This window comes from Geotrypetes seraphini, chromosome 2 (genome assembly GCF_902459505.1).
Source record: "Geotrypetes seraphini chromosome 2, aGeoSer1.1, whole genome shotgun sequence".
NCBI classification, from domain to species: Eukaryota; Metazoa; Chordata; class Amphibia; order Gymnophiona; family Dermophiidae; genus Geotrypetes; species Geotrypetes seraphini.
Window position 1 is genome coordinate 250,583,489 of NC_047085.1, and position 26,362 is coordinate 250,609,850.

The 26,362-nt window shown below is 41.6% G+C and overlaps 1 protein-coding gene across 1 annotated transcript; it reads right to left on the bottom strand.

The window, feature by feature from the left end:
- Positions 1–1,858: 1,858 nt before the first annotated feature.
- LOC117354861 (extracellular calcium-sensing receptor-like) lies at positions 1,859–21,164 on the bottom strand. Its single transcript, XM_033932827.1, has 5 exons — positions 20,904–21,164; positions 17,470–18,312; positions 14,422–14,649; positions 11,879–12,002; positions 1,859–2,892 (listed from the first exon to the last, which is right to left on the bottom strand). The coding sequence occupies exons 1-5, from the start codon at positions 21,162–21,164 to the stop codon at positions 1,991–1,993; spliced, it is 2,358 nt and encodes a 785-aa protein (XP_033788718.1). The 3' UTR covers positions 1,859–1,990.
- Between the last annotated feature and the right edge of the window lie 5,198 nt (positions 21,165–26,362).

Genomic DNA, 26,362 nt, shown 5'->3' on the forward strand with positions numbered 1-26,362 from the left:
GAGGGCGATCGTCGGGGGGGGGGGCGGGTTCTATTGGCAGGAAGGGTTGATCTGACAAATGAGGAGCACGGTGAAAACACAGGTAAATTGCAGTTCCTAGAGGGGGGGACATTGGCCTGCGGGGACAAATCTATTCACCGTTTTTGCGGTCGGTGAAAGGATTTGTCCCCGCGTCTGCGGCGATTTACTAATGAGGTCACCATAACCCGCAGCCAAACCGCAGCCACGCAGCGGTTCGCTGTGGGGATCGCTCCCCGTGTCATTCTCTAATCCAGACCTCTGTGAAAGTGGGGTGACCACTTCACTGTTTTTGCTAAGGAAAACTGTGTTTAAGCAGTAATCCGTCATCTAGATCAGGGGTGCCCACACTTTTTTGGCTTGCGAGCTACTTTTAAAATGACCAAGTCAAAATGATCTACCAACAATAAAATTTTAAAAAACACAAAGCACACAGTACGCAGGGTTTTTTTTTTTTTTATCAGAGGTCAAGGCAGATGACTTTAAAATATGCAATGTCACGTAAGGAACAACTATACAAAAATAGACAAATATACCCTCTCCCCTTTTACTATACTGCAATAGCGGTTTTTAGCGCAGGAAGCTGCACTGAATGCCCTGCGCTGCTCTCGATGCTCATAGGCTCCCTGCGCTAAAAACCGCTATTGTGGTTTAGTAAAAGGGGACCATAGTGCAAAATATAGACAGCAGATATAAATTCTCAAAACGGACATTTTGATCACTAAATTGAAAAAAATCATTTTTCCTACCTTTTTGTCTGGTGATTTCATGAGTCTCTGGTTGCACTTCCTTCTTCTGTAAAGCCAATATTTCTTTCTTTTTGCCTTTCTTTCTCTCTCCCCCTGCCCCCCCCAAGCTATTGTGCTGATATCTCCACTTCCCCGATTCTTTCCCTACCCCCACCCCCACCACCAAGCCACCAACGCAATTTCTCCCTGCTTCTTCCCTGAGCCAGGCCTGGCGCATACAAGCACCAGGCCCACAAAATTTCACTTTTGACATCAATTCTAACATCGGGGAGGAAGTTCCAGACCAGCTAGGCAGCGATTGGCTGGCCCAGAACTTCCTCTCCGACGTCATAATTGACGTCGGAGGTGAAGTTTTGTAAGTCCGGTGCTTGTACGTGCCAGGCCTGGCTTGGGGAAGCAGAAGGGAGAAAAAGATTGCAAAGGCAACGGGATCGACTCGCGTTGCCTTTGCGATCTACTCGTCGATCGCGATCAACCATTTGGGCACCCCTGGTCTAGATATTATTTGTTAAGATTCACAGCTGCATGAGTTGCCTATGCTATCTTTAATCTGTCTTTGCTCTGTGTTCCAAAATTGTTTTAAGAAATCTAGGGTGAAAATATAAATTTGAACTAAAACAAGTTAAGGTTGGGAGAAAAAATATCTGCAGTTCCAAAACTTCAGGCATCAGCTTCTGAACTGGCATTGAACCTCCCAATGTCCTACTGAGTTACAGGATCCCAGCAGCTGCCTGTCTCATGTCACTGGGATTGCTACTAACTACAGCTCACAGCTGGACCTTAGTAGACTGGACTGACTCTTGAGAGATGAGAGAAGAACATCACAGCTTTCCCTGTTCTCAATCAGATCAGGCCAACAAACTTTCCTGCCAAAAATTCAAATTTCTAGACCCACAGACTGCCTTGTTCTCAATCAGGTCCTCGAACCCACTGTCTATAAAGACACACTGCAGACCTCACAAAGTACCCTAAAGAAAGCCACAGCATGATGGTTGAAATGTCAGTTCTTTCTACGCAGTAGAGGCAAGACCCAGAAACCTGCTACAATCATGATGCCGCTGCAGAAGCCTAAGAGAACCTACACTCCTTAATCTTTTAGTCACACTCGCCATTTTATTTATTTGTATAGTTATTCAGCTAAAATCACATACCATTTACTTGAATGTAATGTGTAAAATTAGCTGAAGTAGCATCCCTCTGTGCAAACAATTGAATATGTGAAGCTACTTTTTCTTGCCAGTTAAATTATCTCTGGAGTTCATCTTTGGTCTCAGGATAATGATGTGACACTTGGGAAAGAATACACAACAGAGTAAACCAAAACTAGATGCCAGGATTGCAAACAGCTCTACAGCCACCATATATTTCCCTTTAGTGCTGGCATAAGCTAGGATGAAGGATATCCAGACACTCGTGAACACTAACATGCTGAAAGTGATACATTTAGCTTCATTAAAACCATCGGGCAATTTCCTTGCTAGGAAAGCAACCACTAAGGTGATAGTGGCTAAAAGACCCATGAAGGACAACATGACAGAGAAAAATACTATTGACCCTTCTTTGCATTCCATAATTATCCTATCTTTGGAAACATTTCTGTTCGGTTCTGGAGAAGAAGGATAAATGGTTACCCAGGAAATACAAATCAATACCTGAAGCCCTGAACAGATGAGGATTACTGCATTGGGGATGTATGATCCAATCCATCTCTTTAATGAGCTATTGGGCTTTGTTGCATTGAAAGCAATGACCACTGTAATAGTCTTGGCCAGAACACATGATAGAGAGAGAGTGAAAACGATACCAAACACTGCTTGTCGAATAAGGCACGTTATCTTCCAGGGGTGTCCAATGAAAAGAAAGGAACAGAGGAAGCATAGCAGGAGAGCCAAGAGGAGGAGATAACTTACATTCCTATTATTGGCTTTTACAATTGCTGTGTCTCTATATTTGATGAAAATGCAGAGCACGGACATGGTGAGCAGAGAGAAAATACTCGACAAACTAGCCAAAGTTATGCCCAAGGGTTCTTCAAAGGCAAGAAACTCAATGACTTTGGGAATGCATTTGTTGAGATTCTCATTGGACCACTGATCCTCTGGGCATTTCAAGCATTCATGTGTATCTAGACAAAATAAATCAAATAATGTGATAGGTGAGTAAAGTTGTTTAAATAGACTGGTTCTAGCATTCAATTTATTTATTAGGATTTATTTACCACCCTTTAGAAGAAATTCACCCATAGGCAATGGACAATATCAATGGAAAAAATATTGAAATAACAGTTGCATATTATGGTATAGTATGTAACAATGTTAGCACAATATATAACAAAACACCTTAATAGACAGCATAGGGCAGGGGTGTCAAACTCAATCACATAAGGGGCCGAAATCTAAACTATAGGTTAAGTCGCGGACCGAATGTTTTTATTAAGATACTTAGGGGTCCATTTATTAAGGTACACTAACAGAGTTAGCGTAAGCTAAATGCATACCTTTATAAAAGCACCCCTTAGCCTTAGTAGAAGTATAGGGTTACAACCTCTCCTGACATAAGAACATAACAGTTGCCATACTGGGACAGACCGAAGGTCCATCAAGCCCAGTATCCTCCTTCCAACAGTGGCCAACCCAGGTTTCCAAATGTACACTTAGCATATCACATTGAGGTAATAGTCAATTGCTAACACTAAAAACCATCTTGAGTTGACTTTCTGTTCAGGTAGATGTTTTAGGAGTGCAAAATTGTGTGTCTGGGATGAGCTCAGATTAACACAAATGTGCACTGAAGTGTAAATGAGAAACTAAATGGTATCCTCACTAAATTTATTTGGCTGGGTAAAAATCCAAGAATTGCTCTAGTTTCTTTACCGAAACCAATTACCAAGGGTGGGGTAAATTTTCCCAACTTCTATAGGTATCATCAGGCCTATATAATGTGTCAGGGTATGTATTGGATCCTTCCCGAGTTCATGGAACATATCCCGGATTGGCTACGTCTGGAATGGCATCTTATGTCCGCAATGAGATTATCTCATGTGTTGAGTATCAAATTACCTAGATATGCTAAGGACAACAGTATTCTATTGGACACATGGAAAAAATTGAAATTTATTGATAAATTAACAGATATTCTGATAATGAATTCTACTTTTCAGTCCTTATGGTTGAACTCCAAGATTCAAATAGGTGCTGCTGGGATCGCTTGGAAGAATTGGATGCAGGCAGGCATTTGTACATTGGATGATGTCATATCTAATGGAAAACTGCTTGATTTTTCACGACTGCAACAAGTATTTGATCTCTTAAAGTCTCAAAATTACAGGTGGTTGCAGTTGAAGCAGGCCATTCGGAGTAGGTTCCCTGAATGGAATAACTTAAAAACTTATAGCTTGCAGATCCTAAGCTACCAGACAGATTTGTTAGGACATCAGACTGCCAGGTGGTATAAATTAATTTCGGAAACTTTGAACAAAAAACTAAAGAATAGTCTGAGAGATATTTGGAGCATTGAGATTAAGCAGTATATTTCTGCATTTCGATGGCCACAAATTTGGACTTGGAGATTACGATGTACAGCGTCAGCATCTATGAGACAAACTTGGTTATTCTTATTACATAGGATTTTTTGGACCCCAGTTCGTTTGAATAAGGTAGATAGTTCTAAGTCTAACAGATGCATGCATTGTCATATTGATATAGGGACCTTGGATCATCTGTTTATTATTGTCCAATGATACTTAATTTCTGGAAGTCAATTTGGGGACAAATAAATATTATTCTTGAGTCATCAATCCCGTTAACCTACGAAGCCATAATTTGTGGTACAATATTGCATATTAAGCCTTCTTTAGATAGATATAAAAGCTGGCTCTTCTTGATTATGATCGGAATAGCCATTCAGATGATTACACGTAATTGGAAGAGTTGCGACAGACTGAATTACACATGCGGAGTGTTTGGGGTCTAGTATGACATTCAATAATGTGTGGAGCCCATTGACTGCATATGTTGAATTGCAATGAATGTCAGGTATCTCCCTTTTACAGATTCCTTTTTTTTTTTATATATTATTTTTTATTTTCAAATTTTACAGAAAGTGTACAACATGTTAAAATACAATTTATGAATATACAATAACACTTTTATATCTAATACATTATGTTCTAAATATATTTTTATCCCCTCTCCCTCCCTCCACCCTTCTATTACTTTTCATTCATACATAACATATTGTATAATATATTATAACATAATGTAAAAATTATTTTCATTACCCCCCCTCTATGTGTGTCATAATAAAGATATTTAAAAGAAGAAGAAAAAACCTACTATTTACTCATTACAATATTTTGTCAAAGGCCCCCATATTTTTATAAATTTAATATATGTCCCTCTTTGTATTGCTATTGCTCTTTCCATTTTGAATATATGACATATTGTGTTCCACCAAAATGTATAATTTAGGTTATTATAATTCTTCCAATTGTTGGTTATATGCTGAATGGCAACCCCTGTCATGATTAATAAAAGCTTGTTATTTTCTGGTGAAATTTGATTTTTTTTTCTCATCATCATTCCAAATAATACTGTATCATATGATATTGCTATATGATTTTCCATCAATTTATTAATTTGTGGCCAAATTGAATTCCAAAAACATTTAATATAGGGACAATGATACAGTAAGTGATCTAACATCCCTGGTTCCAGATTACAGTGCCAGCATTTATTTGACTTAGAACTGTCTAATTTTTGCAAACGTGTAGGGGTCCAAAAAGCTCTATGTAATAAAAAGAACCAAGTTTGTCTCATAGATGCTCATAGATTTTACAGATTCCTGACACATCCGGGGGTAGGGGGAGGGAAAAGTATTTGGGTTTGCTAAAGGTATTTATCTATAATATTGTAATAAAATATGCATGTGCAGTGTAATAGTTATGTGAGGAAGGGAGGGAGAAAAGGATTGGTAATGTATTAATTTTGTGTATTTTAAGTGCGTTATGTATAATGTTCATGTTTAATATATTTGTATTGCACTGTCAAAATTTGAAAATCAATAAAGAATTTAAAAAAATAAATGACAGAAGCCAGATACATCCCAGGGATTCTGTGTTTACAAACCATTCCAGCTGTGCTTTCTTGTTTTAGGAGTTCAGCTGTGTGATTTATATTTTTCTTCCAGTATGTATTACAGTTAGATGTGACTGATAATCATAGAGACAGAACTCACTTCTTCAATAGTGCAGGCAGCCGGGAGGACTATGCAGACCTGAACGGCAATGGCAGCCGGGAGAGTGCAGGCAACTATGAGCGGCAGTAGAGAGCGTCAGAATCATAGCGTCGCACAACATGGTGGCCACGAGACTTGCCCGCCAGAAGGCATGAGCTGTAGATTCACGCACCTCAAACTTGGCGTGTGAATCTACAGCTGATGTCTTCTGGCGAGCAAGTCTCGCGGCTGCCACGTTGTGCTCCCAACGCTCTCTACTGCCTCTCGTGGTTGCCTGCATTTTCTCAGCTGCCATCGCCGTTCGGGTCAGCCTAGTCCTCCCGGCTGCTTCGTCCTCCCAGCAGGCCAGCTTAATTACAAATATTTAATTGTCTGGCGGGCCAAATTGTATGACACCGTGGGCCAGATTTGGCCCGTTTGACACGTCTGGCATTGGGAATAAGCGAAGGTGAAGCATTTAGACAGAGAAGAGAAAGCAACAGGAATTAGAGAATAAGGGGACTAATGAAGAAAGTTGCACAAGAAATCAGACAGATGCATGAAAATGAGATCATCTGGGGTAGGAGCTTGATGCTGGCCTGCTTTGATGAACTAGTCTACAAGCAGAAAGAAGTCTTCTTAGTGAGCTTGGATTGTCTCGGTTTGACCTGATTCACAAGGGAGGATAGAGACAGGCAAGAGGCTATGGTCACAGACTGAGATCATGATTTGGTGATCTAATTACAATAGAACTATTCAAGTGGTCATTACCCTCTGGGCAGAAATTGTTGGACTGAGTATATGTTAAGATTGCAGAAAATTGATGTACAATTAACGTAATCATCAATCATATTGCAGATTATTATTAGTTGGTCCACCTCTAGTTGTGGCCCACAAGTCAGAGGGAAGGATTTCTGATCCACCAAACAGTTCTATGTTTGTCGTATAGGTCCATGTTATTTCAGGGTTTTATGTTATTTTACAAGGTGTCTGGCAGTGGAAAGAGAGTGTCACTTTGTATACTGTTATGTGTAGTGAGTTGTAAGGGGAGTTATCCTTTGGCAGAAGAGTATATTTAACTCCTACAATGAAGAACTGGAGTTTGAAAAGAATTCTATTGTAGAAGTGGTAAAAACATCAGGCCTAATGTTCAAATGAACATAAATTTAGGGATTGATATTCAAAAGACAGGAAAGGTGGTTGCCCGGTTAAACCATGCTGAGCAAGCCAGCACTCAATATTCAATGGCACTTAACCAGTTTCTGCCATAGATTATCTTCACTAATCTGGTTAAGAGCAGGCCTATGATATATGGGCCAATCAGAGCCTTAGGTCCCTCCCCTGTGCCTCGGGAAGGGGAAGGCCTGCCATTTTGGAAGAGGTGGGCCTGCTGGCAGGAGGGACTGGGCATCCCTCTTGCCAGTCTTCTTCAAAAGGTATAGGTGGGTTCAGGGGAGTGTCATGAGATGTTTGGGGATGTTGGGAATGTCAGGTTGGGGGGTTTGGGTGTCGGGGGCATTAATGGATCAAAAGGGGCCCAGTGGGAGGAGGAAATGGGTATCCCTTCTGCCAACTAGATGTGGAGGCTGAGGGTGTTGGAGGTTTTAGGCAGGAGTGAGTGGGCATTCCTCCTGCCGATTGAATGTGGAAGATGTTGGGGGATCAAGAGGTGTTAGGCAGCAAGGAGTGGGCATCCCTCCTGCTGATCGTAGATGTTAGGGGGGCACCTCTGCCACAGCTGGCTCAACTGATTGCACCACAGATATTTTCCATCCAATCAGCTGAGCCGGCAGGACTCTCTGAAGCCGCAGTTTTGGGGAGTCCTGGCTCATCTGATTGTGGATTCCCGTGTCACAATCAGTTTAGCCGGCTGCGTCTACTTTTCAGATGGGAAATGTAGGCCAGTATTCTGAAGGCCTACATTTCAGGCATCTGTCGTGGCTCTAGGGAGATGCGTAGGAATGCTTAAACTCATCCAAGGCCACTTATGGGTGAAACCATACCCAACCATAGACAATCTTAAGAGTCCTTCCTCGGGAGAATTTTTTCTACAAACGTGCATCCCGATTGGCTGCTAGATGGCAGTAAGATGCCTAACGCTGCCTACAATCGGGAAGCCGATTTATAGAATCAGCTCCTGAATGTCTGAAGTTAGTCCAGCCCCTGACAAGAAGCCTCTTGCCAATTGCTTACTGCTGTGAACTGAATATCACCCCTTCAGGGGTAAATTCTATAAAGAGCTGCCTAGTTTTCGGTGGCAGAAGCACATGCAAATGCTGGAATTTTAGTCATTTACATATGTATTTGGACACCCACCCACATAAATGACCATAAAAAAGGAGACCATGGGGCTCATTTTCAAAAAAGATAGATGTTCAAAAGACTGTAGAAACTGGCACTTGGATGTCTAACTAGTCAAAATGACCAAGTGGACATTTTCAAAACTGACTTTGTAGACATCTTTCTGGTCATTTTGTCTCCAGTGCATTTAAATCTTAAGGGGGCATATTTTGGGCGGGATTAGGGTGGGTTTAGCATTTTACAGCGATAATCAAGCATTTTACAAAGCGTCCATGGCACAATGTGGATATTTTGGGCTAGACCTCTTTGTACAATGAATAAGAGCCAAAAAGGTACCTAAACTGACCAGATGGCCACTGGAGGGATGAAAATATGGCCCTTCAGTGGTCACTGATCCGCTCCCACCCCTTAATTATCTGCATGAAACAGTACAAATATGTCTCAATGACAGTTGCAGATATTATGGCCAGTCCTAGTAGAGCTGTAAGCAGGTCTCTGGAGTATCCTGGTGGGCAGTGCAGTGGACCACAGAGAAGGGGACCCAGGCCCATAAGCCACCCTAACTAGTACACTTGCGGTGTAAAGTGTGAGCCATCCAAAATCCATTGTACTGCCATATAGGTCAGTGGTCTCAAACTCAAACCCTTTGCAGGGCCACATTTTGGATTTATAGGTACTTGGAGGGCCTCAGAAAAAAAAATAATTAATGTCTTATTAAAGAAATGACAATTTTGCATGAGGTAAAACTCTTTATTTTATTTAATTCAATTTCTATCCCATCCAGTAGCTCAGAATGGGTTACAAGGTTTATAGTGTATAAATCTTTCCTTTTGGCTAAGTCCTAATAATAATATTATAATTTATAGCTAGAGACATAGGATCAAGAAACTGTTTTATTTTGCTTTTGTGATTATGATAAACGTACCGAGGGCCTCAAAATAGTACCTGGCGGGCTGCATGTGGCCCCGGGCCGCGAGTTTGAGACCACTGATATGGGTGATACATAGGGCTATTGGGGTGGTAGACAAGTGGGAACAATAGGTTTTGGGGGAGTTTTGGAGGGCTCACAATATAATGGACAAAGATTATGGTGAGATGTGCATCTGGCATCATTAATGTTAAGTTCAGAGTAGTGCCCCGGCTCTGATAGTATGTCTGTGTGGCCAGTCCATTAAAAATGCTGGTCCCTCCTGCATGCAAATGGCTTGGATTGGCAAATCAAGGGCAAGGCGCTGATAAGTAAGACAAAGAGATACCTTGAAAAGAAGACTGCGCTGGAAGCAAAAACACATAGCAAAAACTCTTTTAAGTATATTAAAAGCAAGAAGAACATAAGATTTGCCGCTGCTGGCCGCGGCGGCCCGCTGGTCAAAGACCAGTGCCCTATTTGAGTCTAGCCTTACCTGCGTATGTTCTGTTCCAGTAGGAACTTATCCAACATTTTCTTGAATCCCTGAAGAGCATTCCAGATTTCTACCACTCTCTGGACGAAGAACTTCCTTACATTTATACACAATCTTTTCCCTTCTAACTTTAGTGATTGCCCTCTCGTTCTCTTCACCTTGGAGAGCGTGAACAATCTCTTTCTCTACTAAGTCAATTCCCTTCAATATCTTGAATGTCTCAATCATGTCCCCTCTCAGTCTCCTCTTTTCAAGGGAGAAGAAGCCCAGTTTTTCTAGCCTTTCATTGTACAGCAACTCCTCCAGTCCCTTAAACATTTTTGTCACTCTTCTCTGGACCCTTTTGAGTAGTACTATGTCCTTTTTCATGTACATGACCAGTGTTGGATGCAGTATTCCAGGTGGGGGCTTACCATGGCTCGGTATAACGGCATGATAACCTTTTCAGATCTGTTCGTGATCCCCTTCTTAATCATTCATAGCATTCTGTTTGCCCTTTTCGCCGCCGCCATGCATTGTGTGGACAGTTTTATTGACTTGTCTACAAGTATTCCCAAGTCTCTTTCCTGGGAGCTCTCTTCGAGTATAACACCGGATATCCTGTATTCGTGCATATGATTTTTGTTACCAACATGCATCACCTTGCACTTATCCACAATGAACCTCATTTGCCATTTTACGGGCCATTCCTCGAGTGTATTTATGTCTCTTTGTAGTTCTTCGCAATCCTTCTGTGTCCTCACTACTCTGAATAACTTTGTATCGTCTACATATTTAATCACCTCACTCGTCGTGCCAATTTCTAGGTCATTTATAAATATGTTGAAGAGCACAGGCCTGAGCACCGAACCCTGCGGCACTCCACTCGTGATGCTTTTCCAGTCCGAGTATTGTCCATTCACCCCCACTCTCTGTTTCCTATCTGCCAACTAGTTTTTAATCCACGTTGGTATATCACCCTCGATTCCATGGCTCGCAATTTTTCGAAGTAGATGTTCATGAGGGACCTTGTCGAATGCCTTCTGAAAATCTAGATATATGATGTTGACCAGGTCACCCTTGTCTATCTGCCCATTTACTCCTTTGAAGAAGTGCAGTAAATTTGTCAATCAAGATCTTCCTTTGCTGAAGCCGTGCTGGCTGGTCCTCGTTAGTTTGTGTCCGTCAAGGTGATCGATGATGCAGTCCTTTATCAGCACCTCTACCATCTTTCCCGGTATTGAAGTCAGACTCTCTGGTCTGTAGTTTCCTGGATCTCCCTTCGAACCTTTCTTGAAGATCAGCATAACATTCGCCACTTTCCAGTCTTTTGGAATCTTTCCTGATTTGATCGACAGATTGTCTATTAGTTGAAGCAGTTCAGCTATAACCCCTTTCAGTTCCTTGATTACCCTCAGGTGGATGCCATCCAGTCCCGGGGATTTATTGTTTTTAAGCCTATCATTCTGTCTGCATACCTCTTCTAGACTGACTGTCATCCCTGTCAGAATCATTTAGACCACTAGACAACCAAGGGGTGAAAGGGGTGCTCAGGTAAGACAAGGCCGTAGTGGAGAGATTACATGAATTCCTTGCTTTAATTTTTAACAAAGAAGATGCAGGGGGGCTACCGGTGCCAGGAATGGTATTCAATACTGATGAGCAAGAGAAACAAACAAATCTCTTTAACACTTGAAGATGTAATATGGCAATTTGACAAACTGAACAGTAGAATATTGCCTGGACCTGATGGTATACATACCAGAGTACTGATAGAATTGAAAAATGAACTTGTAGAGCTATTGTTAGTGATTTGTAATTTATCTTTAAAATCTAGTATAGTACAGGAAGACTGGAGGGTGGTCAATGTAACACCAATTTTTAAAAAGGGTTCCAGAGATGATCAGGGAACTTATAGACTGGTGAGTTTGATGACGGTGCTGGGCAAAATGGTAGGAGAATGGACCGCAGGGCTGGAGAATGCAGGGGAGAGGGAGAAATGCCGACATCTGGTCCAGCTTGGGTGCTGCTGGATTTCAATCTGGGGAGATTGGGTTTAGGGCTGGGAAGGCATAGCCTCTTATATGGGGCACCTATATCTGACTTTAAAGAAACAATCACTGTGCAGTTCTGCCAGCCAGCCGGTGACGCCACTCATCTGCTGATACAGTATCAGCAGATGAAGAGTGCACTGTATTTCCATTTTGGACTTACCTGTCTGGTTGGAGATTTCTCCCTCTGGGCAGGAGATGCAGTCGTAACAGCACATGGGTTGTCCTTCTCTGGCTACTTTCCTGTATCCTTGAGGGCAGCTTTCAGTACATATAGAACGGGGAACCTATGAGAAATCACAGGAAGACTTGGACTGTTTAATTGTGCCAGAAATATTCTGACAGAAAAATTTTAATTTATTTTAGATAAATGAATATTTTTATAACAGGTTGCCCAGATTGAAATAACATAGCATAAAATTTTATTTGTATGTCGCGATACACCGTGACGTTTGAGGTGGTTAACAAAGATTATCTAAAGACCGTACATAGGCGGTAAGGGTACAAACATGATTAGTACAGTACAGATACGAGGAGCAGTTACAATCATGAGGGGGGAGGGGGAAATGAGAAGAGAGAAATGTCAAGCAGGTGCCTATTTTGTAAAGACAAGTGAACCACTAGGCAAGACTAAGGTCAGAGTTGATATTCAGCAGCACGGCCCAGTTAAATGCTGCTGAATATCAGCTGTTGAGTGGCCCTAGGCAATTTAAGCAGGCATGAGCCTCTATGTTAATGATGGTAAAATACCATCTCAGTCTAAGTTCCAACTGCTTGGATATTGCTGTATAATATTGAATTTTAACTTTACTTAATGACTGTCTTATAATCACTTTACCAGGTCTCCATAGGAACCTTACTTAGGGCTCCTTTTACAAAGGTGCGCTAGCATTTTTAGCGCATGCACCAGATTAGCGCACGTTATAGCATGCGCTAGCTGAAAAACTACCACTTGCTCAAGAGGAGGCGGTAGCGGCTAGCGCACGCTATTCCGCGCATTAAGGCCCTAACGCGCCTTCGTAAAAGGAGCCATTGATCTTTCATATAACTGTTATCGTTTATTCATTATACATAGGTACTTGTTGTTCCCTGTTGTACCTATTGTAGGGATGGAGATCTGATAAGTTCTGATCCAGGGCATCAGAACACTGGCGGGGTCCACACGCAGGTGGTTCTGAGCGCAGGCCAGGTCGGCACACCGACCTAGGCCCTGTGTGTGGATCTGGGCCTGTGTGTGGATCTAGGCCTGGGTTTGGTTCTGAGGCCCTGTTTCTCATTTCCTCTCCCTCTCCCTCCTGCCACGTATACATTCTAAGCAAGGACAAGGATTGCACCTTGAGCCCCTTTTTCTCTTATCTTGTTTAAACATCCCTTATATGGGCAACAATCAGACTTTGCCTGAGCAAGGCTAATCAAGAGAGCTTAAGAAGCATGCATTATAACCTTTGGACTGTCACATGCCATAGTAAGATTTGATGAAGACCTCAGCACTTAATTATCGTATTTCCTGAATGAAGACTATTAACATAAATCAGTCCATGTATGCAAGATGTTATCTCACAAATCTGCCTAACTCCATTCAAAAATCCTTAGTTAAGAGTTTTTTAATTTTATAGGTCCTCAGAGGGCCACCACGCACTCAATTATGTTTCATAGTGCGGGGCTTTATGCACCCTTTCGTCACCGGACCTGTTTTTTAAGTTGTGTATAACATACGTCTTAATATCGTGACTAAAGTATAAATATACTAAAAGTACTTAGCTTTTAGATTGACGCTAGTCGGGAGGGTAGAAACATAAACATAAATGTTTCTACCCTCCCGACTAGCGTCAATCTAAAAGCTAAGTACTTTTAGTATATTTATACTTTAGTCACGATATTAAGACGTATGTTATACACAACTTAAAAAACAGGTCCGGTGACGAAAGGGTGCATAAAGCCCCGCACTATGAAACATAATTGAGTGCGTGGTGGCCCTCTGAGGACCTATAAAATTAAAAAACTCTTAACTAAGGATTTTTGAATGGAGTTAGGCAGATTTGTGAGATAACATCTTGCATACATGGACTGATTTATAGTAAGATTTGAGACATCAGAAATGTACACATTGGGATTCACTTTATTGTAACTGTTATTATGTATTCATATGTCACGTGAGATAGTAGCCTTAAGACACATAATATAGATAAACAATGGTTTAATCCTTACTGTAAATGCATTATGAAATTATAACCTTGTAGAGCATTAACTAAGTAATTAATGGAGATATGATTCTCAATAAAAAGAGGGAGAGACCATACTTTTGGAGCGTCTCCTCCTGACTCTAAGATTGCATGTGTGTTTATTGTGGGGCATTCCTACAACCTATGAAAATTATTGTATCATTTATACAGTATGATCTACGTATGTACCTATTTTTTTATAAAACTTTCAATAAAAAGATTTAAAAATGAAATGAAAATACCATCTCAGTCATGCATTTTCTATACATTAATGCTGTGTTTGTATTATATGGTAGTGTTCTGTCAACTACTAGTGTCATAGCCCCTACTTGTCCTGTTGTCCGTTAATTTAGATTGTAAGCTCTTCTGAGCAGGGACCATCTCTTACATATGTTGTTGTACAGCGCTGTGTATGCCTTTAAGAGCTATAGAAATGTTAAATAGTAGCAGTAGATTAATGCAATGATAATGCAGGGATTATTACCTGTGTATGCAGCCTACCCCAGAGAATTTCATTTTGTTCAAACATCAGCTTTTGTCCCTTGGGACCCCAGTCATCAAAAACGCCAACCTTGACAAAACTGCCTTTCCCATCTGAAGTGACCTGCCAGTTTACAACATCATACAGCCCTTTCAGCTCTCCCTGTTCATCAAAAGCAACTCTCTCTCCTCCTGTATTCCAAAATTTGACATTTTTGATATAGTAGAAGAGCTGTAAAACAAAAAAAGAAATTCGTTTAAGAAGTCAACTTTGCGTAACACAGCTAAGCTTATTAGTAGTGACCCTTTGAACAAAAATTCGATCATGCAATCTTATTCTGTCAGAAACTGCTCTGGCTGACAATAGAGGGACGAGTGCTCTTCAAATTTGGCTGCCTCTTCTATAAGGCACTACATGGCTTACTGCCCAATTACCTTACCAATCAATTCATCTTCGCTGAGCCACGCCAACCTACTCATCAACAATCATTTTTCACCTTCTCCTCAATCAAAGGACACACTCAAAAAAGATTCATCAACAGACTCCTTTCTAACCAAGCCGCCTCCAGAGACCCAGAACTGAACCAACTGGTCAAAGCATCAACCACCTACAAGCACTTCAGAAAGCTCCTAAAAACAAACCTATTCTACAGCCCTTCTTAAAGAGACTTTAAAGATGCAACCCCACCTACCGACTGTAGATCTACTCTACCTCCTCCCCCACTCCAGTTGTTAACCTTTGTAATTATGCTAACCGCTGTTCCTACTTATGTTGTAGTCCTTTGAATTTGATCAACTTTTCCTCTTCTGTAAACCTCTTATGTTGTAGTTCGCTGACTTTGGTTAGTTTTACCTCAATTGTAAACTGCATAGAACAGAAAGGCTCATGCGATATATAAATAAAAATTTATATTATGTTATGTTATAAGAGTTGTCCTATTGGGTCAGACCAAGGGTCCAACCAGCCCAGTATCCTGTTTCCATCATTGGCTAGCTCCAGACCACAAAGTTCCTGCCACAGTCCCAAAAAGTAGCAAGTTTCTTTGCCACATAACCTTAGGGATAAGCAGTGGCTTTTCCCAGGTCTACCTTAATAACTGTTTATGGACTTTTCCTCCAGGAACCTGTCCAAACCTTTTTTTTAATCTCAGCTACATTAACTGCATTTAATACTGTTACAGAGCTTTATATGGTGAATAAGAACATAAGTACTGCCATCTCCAGATCAGACCTTCAGTCCATCAAGTCCGGTGATCCGCTTACGCGGAGGCCCAGCCAGGTGTACACCTGGCATAATTTTAGTCACCCATATCCCTCTATGCCTCTCATAAGGAGATGTGCATCTAGTTTGCTTTTAAATCCTAGAACGGTGGATTCTGCAACAACCTCCTCTGGGAGAGCATTCCAGGTGTCCACCACTCGTTGCGTGAAGCAGAACTTTCTGACATTTGTCCTGGACTTGTCCCCCCTTAGCTTCAATCCATATCCTCTTGTCCATGTCACATTGGACATTGTAAATAAAAAAAAAATTTCTCCTATTCGCTTTAACCCCCCCCCCCGGCCCCCCCTTTACAATAGCGCAGAAGAGGTTTTTAGCGCCGGCTGGCCCACTGAACACTCTGTGCTGCTCCGACGGTTATAGAGTTCCTATGAGTGTCAGAGCAGCGCAAAGTATTCAGAGTGCCGGCGCTAAAAACCTCTTCCACACTTTTGTAAAAGGGTTTAAATATGCTACTATATTGCTTCATCTATCTGTTGTTTGAGTCATGTCAGCTGCAAACTGACATTTTCTATACATTTTCATGTCTTAAGTTTTATTTCATAGCAATTACTTGCAGGAAATCAACAATCTGCTGCCATAAAAATCACTTGGGTTTGACCAGCAGTATTTAGCTGGCCAGGAATGCTGCTCAGCTGGCTAACTGTCGATACTCAGCAGAAGATAGCCAGCTAAGTCCCACTGAATATCCCGGGTCAGTGGATTGGCTGGTGAGCAGCTATGTCATGTGACATAGCCATTATCTAAAGAAGCTATATTTTTTTATTCCCTTTTTTTTAAAAAAATATTAAATATTTATACACAGAAAGGGAAACTGTATGAAAGAGGGGAATTGTAATCTGAGCAAGACTGGTGGAAATTCAAGAAGGTTCCTTTTTGGCAGTCGGTTTCAGAAGATATTTAACAGACTAAGAATAAAATTGTCTTCCACAATTTAACATCGGGATTTGGTATATGATCATTTCATTTGTGGAATGGCAAACAAGAAATATTCTGAAGATTGTCTTGCATAATTAGAGACTTAAGATATTGAATACTGAAGTGAAACATCAACAATGATAAGAAATTGGGTTGAATTGAGTGTATGGGTGGTGGATTTCTTGGGGTTTATGTCAATTTAAAATGACTGGATCGATGTGTTTTAGTGAATCTGATTTAGTATGTTTTTACTATGGGGTCCTTTTATTAAGGTGCAGTAACCAATTTAGTGCCTGCTAAATGCTAAGACATCCATTATATTCCTATGGGCACCTTAGCATTTAGCGCATGCTAATCTTTCTAATGCACGCTAAATCGGTTAGCACACCTTAATATAAGGACCCCTAAGTTTTTATTAATATTTAATACAGTATATATTTTAAAAAAGGGAATTAAAAAATAGATAATTATTTATATTGGGGAGCTGATTATGAACTAGATTAATCCCAATAATTTATTTGAATGTGACACAGCTGATTACTGGCAATATTCATTGGATCGTCGGCTAAGTCTAATGGCCAGATAGACCACCTAAAAGGTAGGTCTACCTTTGGCTGCTGTGTTTTAGCTGGAAAGCTGACAAATATCAACTTGGCTGGCAAATTCTTCAGCGGCCGAACTGAACCTGGAAATGTTATGCCAGTGACCAGATATGGTCACGGCATTGACTATCTAGGTTTGTCACTGAACACAGGTAGCGGTGCTGTCTCCCACTGTCTGAATATTGGCCCAAGGTGTTTCTATGACTTGTCAAATCAATCAATCAAATTAAATCAATAAATACATTCTTCTCACTTGCCAGGGCTGGAAATCATGGATATTGGCACATGTTCCATTGAAGAAAGGTCCCAAACCTGATCGACAGGACATCATGTTGTGTATGGCATGAGCCACCGCATACACTGCATTGGATACAGCACAGGCAAGCCTGAAATTGGAAACATCGTACACAGAGCTATCCAGTCCAACCAGTTCTTCTTTCCCATTACAGACTGGAACATTGCCCTTAATCTGTGATCGCTCCACATCGCTCTGATTTCTATTTTCCCTCCACCTGCAGTTAAATATCTTTTCCCAAAACGATCTGATAAAGATATCCTTTGGATATTTGGAGGGATGGATGCTGTACAAAAAATCCCTAAAGCCAGGGATATCGGAACTGTACTTTGCCAGCCCCAATGTTCCATTTAATATATCCCACAAATCCATGTTAGAAAACACAGCAGAGGGCAGCCAACTCCCAACGGCAATCCAGACTTTTCCAGTTATCATTTCAGCCTTGACTTCCTCCAGCAGCGCCGCCAACTCAGTGGCATAAGCATAAAGGATGATAATGTTGGCTGTTGATGTCTTTATGATGTTGGCAAGGTAGACAAGGTGCTCCTTACTGGGCTGGCTGAACAGTGATTTGGCAAAAGAGATACAGATGCCATTCCTTGCCATCTCTTCCTTCAATTTACGGCTACCCTGTTCTCCATAATCATTATTGGAAGCTATTAGCCCTACCCATGTCCAATTGAAATGTATTAGCAGTTGAGCGACCGCAGTGGGTTGGGAGTCTACTGTTCCAACAGTACGAACGAAAGAGGGGAACTGTAGTTTGTCAGCAAGTGATGGAAGAGCTGATCCGTAACTTATCTAGAAGAGAAAGAAAACAAGCAGAAGATCTGAGATTTAAAATTGGGGGGTATATCATACCTCAGCGATAGATGTTGAACAAAAGTAGGAGCAGGAACTGAGAATATAATGACATCTTTGTCTGTTAGCACTGGAGGAATTTAACTCTGTGCTACAGGCAATAATTTCCCCTTACTTTAGGTTATTGTAATCTTTTATTGGCTGGCCTCCCAAATTCTCTTTTACACATGTTACACCTGGTGCAGAAATCAGCAGTTTGGTTATTGACAATTTGCTCATTAAGGGGTAAGTTTGTTGTTTGCACAGTCAGGGCTGGATTAACCAATAGGCCCAGTAGGCACATGCCTAGGGCCCAAAATGGTCAGGGGGGCCCGATGAAGGAGGGCATCAACATTGTCTTTTTCCAAATGGCTATGGGCCCCTCCAGCATTGATCGGCAATGCGGGCCCCCCTGCATCGACGGAAAGTAAGACAATCAAGCAATGCGGATAAGAAAGGCAACAGGAACTGTAATTTTGCAAGCAGTGCTGCTTGCCCAAAGCTTCCCTCTGACATAGCTTCCTGTTTCTGCCTGGACGCGTCAGAGGGAAGCTATGGGCAAGCAGCACCGCTTTCAAAATTACAGTTCCCGTTGCCTTTCTTACCCGCGTTGCTTGCTTGTCATACTTTCTGTCGATGGGGGGGGGGGGCCACATTGCCAATCGGGGGGAGGGCTCGCATTGCTGATCCGGGGGGCCCCGCATTGCCTACCTCGATCAACACTCTGCATGCTTCATCAGGAGTCTTAACCTACTAGTTAGTTCACAGTCTTTTCCCACCCCCTTCATACCCAGTAATATTATAAGATAGATTAATTAGATGAGGCAATAGGATCAGGAGATAAATTGAAAAGGTCAGTTAGATCGTTTGCTAGATTTGACGAATTTTCTGAATGACATGGTTTTTAATTCTTTCCTGAAGATTTTGTAGTCGGGTGTTGTGATCAGCAGGTTGGAGAGGTGGTGGTCTAGTTTCGCTGACTGAGACATGACCTGTTGAAGTCAAGAACTTTAAAGCAGCGTTTTTGATCGCTAAGGTCTTTTCTCCCTTTATTATGTGAATCATTTAGGTTCATATGTGCTTTTGAATTGCCGGATGTTTTTTGGGTTGAGCTCTATGAGCCTGAGTCCCCATTCTTATGATTCACTACACCACCCAATAGGCTATTTCAGCTTTCTGCTCTACTAGGAATGGCCATGAAGCTGTCATACAGGCTGTAATGTACTGTTTCATTCACATCTTTGATGGATTGGAGGGGGTCAGTGATTACTGGGGGAGTGTGTGTGTATGTGTGTTGGGGGGTCATGTTTACATCTCTCCAGTGGCCATCTGGTCAGATTAGGCACCTTTTAGGCACTTACTCGTTATTAAAACAGATCTAGTCCCAAATGTCCAAACTGTGCCCTGAACATTTTCTTAAATGTTTGATTATTGCAGAAAAGTGTCTGTCATAAGCCCCCCCCCCTAGTTCCACCCACACCATGCCTCTAACACCCCCATTGAGATTTAGACAAACTACTAAACAATAGCATAGATATCCATCTAGAATATTTATGAATAGATCACTGTACATTCTAAGTTTATTCCTCATGTGGTATCACAAAAAATCTTTGGCCCCTACATTAGGGTTGTTTTTATCTTGAGCAATTGCAGTTAAAAATCTGATGCTCATAGATTTCCTAAAAGTGTTGAAGCTTTTATCTTGGTGGCCTGCGATAAAAAACCTTAATTCAGCTACATAAAAGGGGGCCTTTATGTAAAGACTTTTAAAAAATTCTTTATCATTTTATGCATGTTGATATTTTATCTTTATTTATTGATTTATGCTTTCGTCCAAAAGTGCTAGATACTGTGACCCCCTGATGCAGGTGCTCTTGCACTGAAACACAGATCTATGTTGGGTCTTGGATTTGTTCATGGTTATCTTCTGGTGACTATCTACTCTATGAATGATTTGTGCTAATAAAAGGCTTTAAATGAATTTGCATGCTTTATAATCTCATCCTCTGGATCTTAGTTTTGTGGAAGGATTGTGGTCTATCCCCACTTTGTTGAACCTTTTTTTGTGTACCAGCGTAAGGTTTTGACTTTTTAATTTTGACTATCTCACCTTTATAAAATAGGTGCCTTTTTGGACTTTTAACATAGGCATCCTGTTATAAAATTAACCCTACATGCTTGGCCTTTGAGTTCAATTTTTTAAATCCTAGCATATGGATATTTGTATTTGCTTATATGAGAGAATAGCTTTTGTCTATATTTTCTGTAGGTCTTAAATTTGAGTGAACTGAGTCCTTATCCCTTAATTCTTTATTTAGGGGATCTTTTACTAAGGCGTGCTAAATGCTAACACATCCAAAGAATATAATGGATTAGGTATTATTTAATTTGGAGCTATTTAAAATGGATGATAAGTCCCGCAGTTTAATTGTGCATTGATAACATAATGGTCACGTTAGCATTTGGCGTGCTGTAAATTGGCTAGCACGCCTTAGTATAAGACCCTGTTAATTCCTTTTCTTCTATCCCATATATAGTCCTTCCTTTCATACCTGTGGGAACATACTGAGGCCAAGAATTCTGGCCATGGAGACGGAAGATGACGATGGAGAATCTCCTATCACTGCTGCCAGGTTGGTCTGCTCGTGACCACACTTGTAGTTTGGCACCATGCCCTGCATTCTGGATAAAAATCCCATTGTACTCTCAATGGCAGCTGATTCTGAATAGCAGGAATCATAAATCTTAAAGCCTAGAATCAGATTTGGTAATAGTTGGGAATTTTGGTTGATTTCTTCAGTGGCAAAAACCATGGCAAGTACATATTGGTATTTTTCAATATAAAATCTAAAACAGAAAATAGAGGATGATGACTGACAGAACATTTCTTAAGGTCTAGATCTTAGTCTTGAAGCTTTACATTGCACTCGAAAGATTTATTCTTTTAGATATGAACAATTTTTACCATTTCCAGGTATAAAGTTAATTTTAAAAATCCACAAAAATATTTAAGTCAATATTGAGGTCCTATGGTCATCAGTTTTTTAAAGCACCATTTGTAGCATTTTAAAAATATGTATATTGACCTAATTTTTTTTTTTTAATTACAGTTCATATTCATACATTACTTGAAAAATGGTTCTCCAAATGAAGAAAATATTAAATACACTGGATTTTAATAACATATTTCTCTAGAAAAAATTAATTTAGATGTATTACGGCAAGATTTACAAATGCATTTGAAAGATGGAATTTGTGATAAACATCATTGGGGAGTAACATTAACTTGGATAAAGGGAAAGGTGAGATCTAGTGAGGCGTGAATTACAAACTCCAGGGAGGTATTTGTTGATATACTGTCTTCCTCTGTTTCTCTCTTGGTGACCTCATTTTCTTATGTCATAGTGAAATCCTCTATATTTGGTTAATGAAAATAAGTTTGCAATTTCTCTGCCTAAAAATATGCTCTATACTAAAACCCTAAGCGCGCATGTGCACTTAGGACTGCGTGTTCCCTGCCACCGTGGTCCCTGGGTCCGTGCCGAATTCGATTTTTGAACACGGAGGCAGGGAACATGCCGGCAATTTCCCCCTCCCACCCTCGCTCCATCTAACAATTGTGTCAAACTTGCACCCTCCCCCAGGAACTGTTCTGCAGCCCGCAGTCTGGCCGACTCCCTTACCCTTGCCAAAGTTATTTTTAAGTTCAAAGCCGCCGTGGCGGCTCCTCTCACAAGCCGCACCTGCGTCGGAAGCCTCTCTGACATCATGTCAGAGAGAAGGCTTCCTACGCAGGCGCAGATTGTGAGAGGAGCCGCCGTAGCAGCTTTAAACTCAAAAATAAATTTGGTAAGGGTAAGGAAGCCGGCCAGAAACGCTGCTGCACAGGGGAAGGGAAATGCTGCTGCTGCTGCTGCTGCTGCACAGGAAAATGGAAGGGGAGGGAATGCTGCTGCTGCTGCACAGGGAAGGGGGAGGGAAATGCTGCTGCTGCATAGGGAAGGGTGGGAGGGAAATGGTGCTGCAGCACAGGAAAGTGGGGGGGGAATGCTTCTGCACAGGGAAATGGAGGGGGAGGGAATGCTGCTGCACAGGGAAGTGGGGGGAGGGAAATGCTGCTGCTGCACAGGGAAGGGTGGGAGGGAAATGCTGCTGCACACGGAAGTGGGAGGAGAGGGAAAGGAGGCCAGGGAGCGAATTTGCTTTGCTTTGGGGGAGGGGTGTGCTGGAGTGCAGGGAGCAATCTTGGTTTGCTTTGGGGGGAGACAGAAGGGGGCCACGGAGAAAGACAAAGAAAGGCAGGCAGGCAGGGAGCCAAGGAGAGAGACAGAAAGACAGGCAGGCAGCGCACGAGAACAAAAAACAGTGGGCAGGGAGAGAGACAGAAAGAAAGACAGACAGACAGGGGGCCAGGGAGATAGACAGACAGAAAGAAAGACAGAAGACAAAGGAGGCCAGAGAGAGAGACAGACAGAAAGAAAGACAGGCAAATGGGGGAAGGGAGAGAGGCAGAAAGAAAGACAGACAGACAGTGGGAGGGAGACAGACAGACAGAAAGAAAGGAAGAAAGAGACAGGGACAGGGAGAGAGACAGACAGACAAAAGGGGCCAGGGAGAGAGACAGACAGAAGGAAAGACAAAGAAACAGCGGGAGGGAGAGAGACAGAAAGAAAGGAAGAAAGAGACAGGGACAGGGAGAGAGACAGAAAGAAAGAAAGACAGACAGACATCTATTCTAGCATCCATTAATGTAACGGGCTTAAACACTAGTAAAGTCATAAACCTTTTACATCTATCTGTATCATTCTCGTAATTAATTTTTTTTTTCTGGCCTTAGAGTTTCCTACTACTCTGGGTCAACACTTGACATCAAGAGTGGTATGAAGACCTCATGGAACCACAAGAGAGGCAAAGGCTACTACCATGACATGAAAATTCTAAACCATTGTCAGTGGGGCAAAACAGCATAAAGAGTGGAATGAAGACCCCAAAGCACTAGGAGAGGGGTAATGAATCATCCATATTGGCAAGAAGCACTGGGAGAGGGGCAAACAAGCACTAAAGATGGAAGATCCCACGGCACTGAGGAGGGGCAAAGCAGCATGAAGACAGTTAGATCAGACTTGGAAGGGGAATTCTGCTGTTGGAATGCCAAATTGCTTCTCCCATTGACTTTAATGGACTCAAATTATCTGAATAATTGGACTCTGAACACAACCAACATAAGAACATAAGAATTGCCGCTGCTGGGTCAGACCAGTGGTCCATCGTGCCCAGCAGTCCACTCCCGCGGCAGCCCTAACTCAAAGATGAGTGCCCTAACTGAGTCTAGCTTTACCTGCGTACGTTCTAGTTTAGCAGGAACCTGTCTAACTATGTCTTGAATCCCTGGAGGGTGTTTTCCCCTATGACAGCCTCCGGAAGAGCGTTCCAGTTTTCCACCACTTTCTGGGTGAAAAAGAACTTCCTTACATTTGTACGGAATCTATCCCCTTTTAACTTTAGAGAGTGCCCTCTCGTTCTCCCTACCTTGGAGAGGGTGAACAACCTGTCTTTATCTACTAAGTCTATTCCCTTCATTATCTTGAATGTTTCAATCATGTTCCCTCTCAGTCTCCTCTTTTCAAGGGAGAAGAGGCCCAGTTTCTCTAATCTCTCACTGTACAACAACTCCGCCAAATAGTTATTGACTTGAAGGTAAGCTAAACTGAAATTTGTTTTTGTGTATATCCCCAATGAATATTTCAGGTGAATTTAAAAACATTAAGACTAGGGTTTTATTTTGTGAGAAACAATCCTCACAAAAATCCTGATTATGAGAAGGGAAAAGGATTGGGACTTATACCACCTTTTTGTAGTTTTACAATTACATTCAAAGCGGTTTATATACAGGTACTTCAAGCATTTTCCCTATTCATCTCGGTGGGCTCACAGTCTTTCTAATGTACCTGGGGTAGTGGAGGATTAAGTGACTTGCCCAGGGTTACTTACATTCCCTCCACATACTGCCTCCCCCATACATCAATACCAATATACTGCATACCCCTTACCTATCAGTCCCCTACTTCATCACATTCTAAACCAATCATACAATGCAAAATGGAGACCAAGAGTTGACTGATTAGTTGAAGTGGTGTAAACATCTTCACTCCTAGCAAGAGTGTACTGGAAGTAAAGAGTATATTTGTGTAACACAGCTCCTTCCAGAGTTAACATGCAGCCTTCACAATATCAAGCAAAGTAAAACCAAAAGAAAGAGAAAGGAACTTACTTTTCACAAACCCTATACAGAGGCCAGGTTTTGAAGGTTTGTAAAGATTTAACGGATTTTTCATGAACAGGAACAATCCCACCAAAAATAACATCACCTTCATAGGAATAGGCCTGGTGATGGAACATGGGTAGTTGACATCCATGCACCATTTCAAGAAGATCAGTAAAAAGGATCACAAGGATTTTCACCAAACACAGAATCATCTTCTAAAACCAGAGGACATAAATGGATTAACAAAAGCAAGAAAAAAAAATGCAAACCCCCTCCCTCCCGAACAAAATTCAAACCAGAACAATCCCATGAAGACAACAGACTTGCACTACTACCACTAGGGGTCATCCTTCTATATATGGAATGTTTTCATGGAAGGATGTGGGGGTACGGATGCTGTTGGGGAGGGTTAGCATGTGTGACTAGAGGGATCAGGGAAGGGGTATGGAAGGAGGGTGTGCACCACAGCACTTATCTTGACAGCTCAGACTACCAGTAATTTAGCTGTATTTACCATCTTCTCTTGAGTGAAGAAGGAAGAGTTAATTGATACAGAGTTGTTGAGTTTTGGGTGGTTCAGGGAAATGATTGGTCCTAAATATGGAGAAGACTAAGACATTGTGGTTAGAATGTGATCAGCAGTATAGGCTTAGAGTGGAGCGTTACTTTGAGAAAATGGTTACGGGTGCAAGGGGAAGTAAGAAATTTGGGAGTGTTAATGGATGATTGGCTTTCCATGAAGGGTCATTTTGCTAAGATGGTATGAATGGCCTTTTATTATATAAGACTGTTTTTGGAGGTTACAATATTTGATAATATTGAGAGATTAATACTACAATCAGTAATCTTTGACTTCTGCAGTAACTTGTTTTATTGAACTCCCAAAACATATATCAGGGTCTTGCAGATAATACAGAATATAGTTGTGTGGCTACTTGCAGGTTGTCATCAATGGGAACATAATACTTCATATTGATCAAAACTATATATCAGTTGTAAGAACATAAGAACATAAGAAGTTGCCTCCGCTGAGGCAGACCAGAGGTCCATCTCGCCCAGCGGTCCGCTCCCGCGGCGGCCCATCAGGCCCATTGCCTGAGCAATGGTCCCAGACTATCCCTATAACCTACCGCTACTCTTATCTGTACCCTTCAATTCCTTTATCCTCTAGGAACCTATCCAAACCTTCTTTGAAGCCTTGTAACGTGCTCCGGCCTATCACAGCCTCCGGGAGCGCGTTCCATGTGTCCACCACCCTCTGGGTGAAAAAGAACTTTCTGGCATTTGTCTCCTTTTAATTTTTCCGAGTGCCCCCTTGTACTTGTGGTTCCCCGTAATCTGAAAAATCTGTCCCTGTCTACTTTTTCTATACCCTTCAGGATCTTGAAGGTTTCTATCATGTCTCCTCTAAGTCTCCGCTTTTCCAGGGAGAACAGCCCCAGCTTTTTCAGTCTGTCAGTATATGAGAGGTTTTCCATACCTCTTATCAGTTTAGTTGCTCTTCTCTGGACTCCCTCAAGTACCGCCATGTCCTTTTTGAGGTACGGCGACCAATATTGGACACAGTACTCCAGATGCGGTCGCACCATTGCACGATATGGGTTATTGTCTATGGGTTATTGTCATATTAAATTTCAGATCATATTGCTGATTTACAAAACTGGCCAAGGACAATCCCCAGCCCTATTACCATTGCCCCCAGTGAGAGAAGTAAGATTGTGAACTATCCACACCAGGGTCAAATAA

Bases quoted from the DNA above. Each gene is read 5' to 3' on its own strand.
- LOC117354861 (XM_033932827.1), bottom strand. From the start codon at position 21,164: ATGGTTTTTGCCACTGAAGAAATCAACCAAAATTCCCAACTATTACCA. The intron at 12,003-14,421 runs GTAATAATCCCT...GATTTCTCATAG, and splicing joins GGGGTAGGCTGCATACACAG to GTTCCCCGTTCTATATGTAC. The intron at 2,893-11,878 runs GTAAGTCCAAAA...TATTTTGTCTAG, and splicing joins AGAAATCTCCAACCAGACAG to ATACACATGAATGCTTGAAA.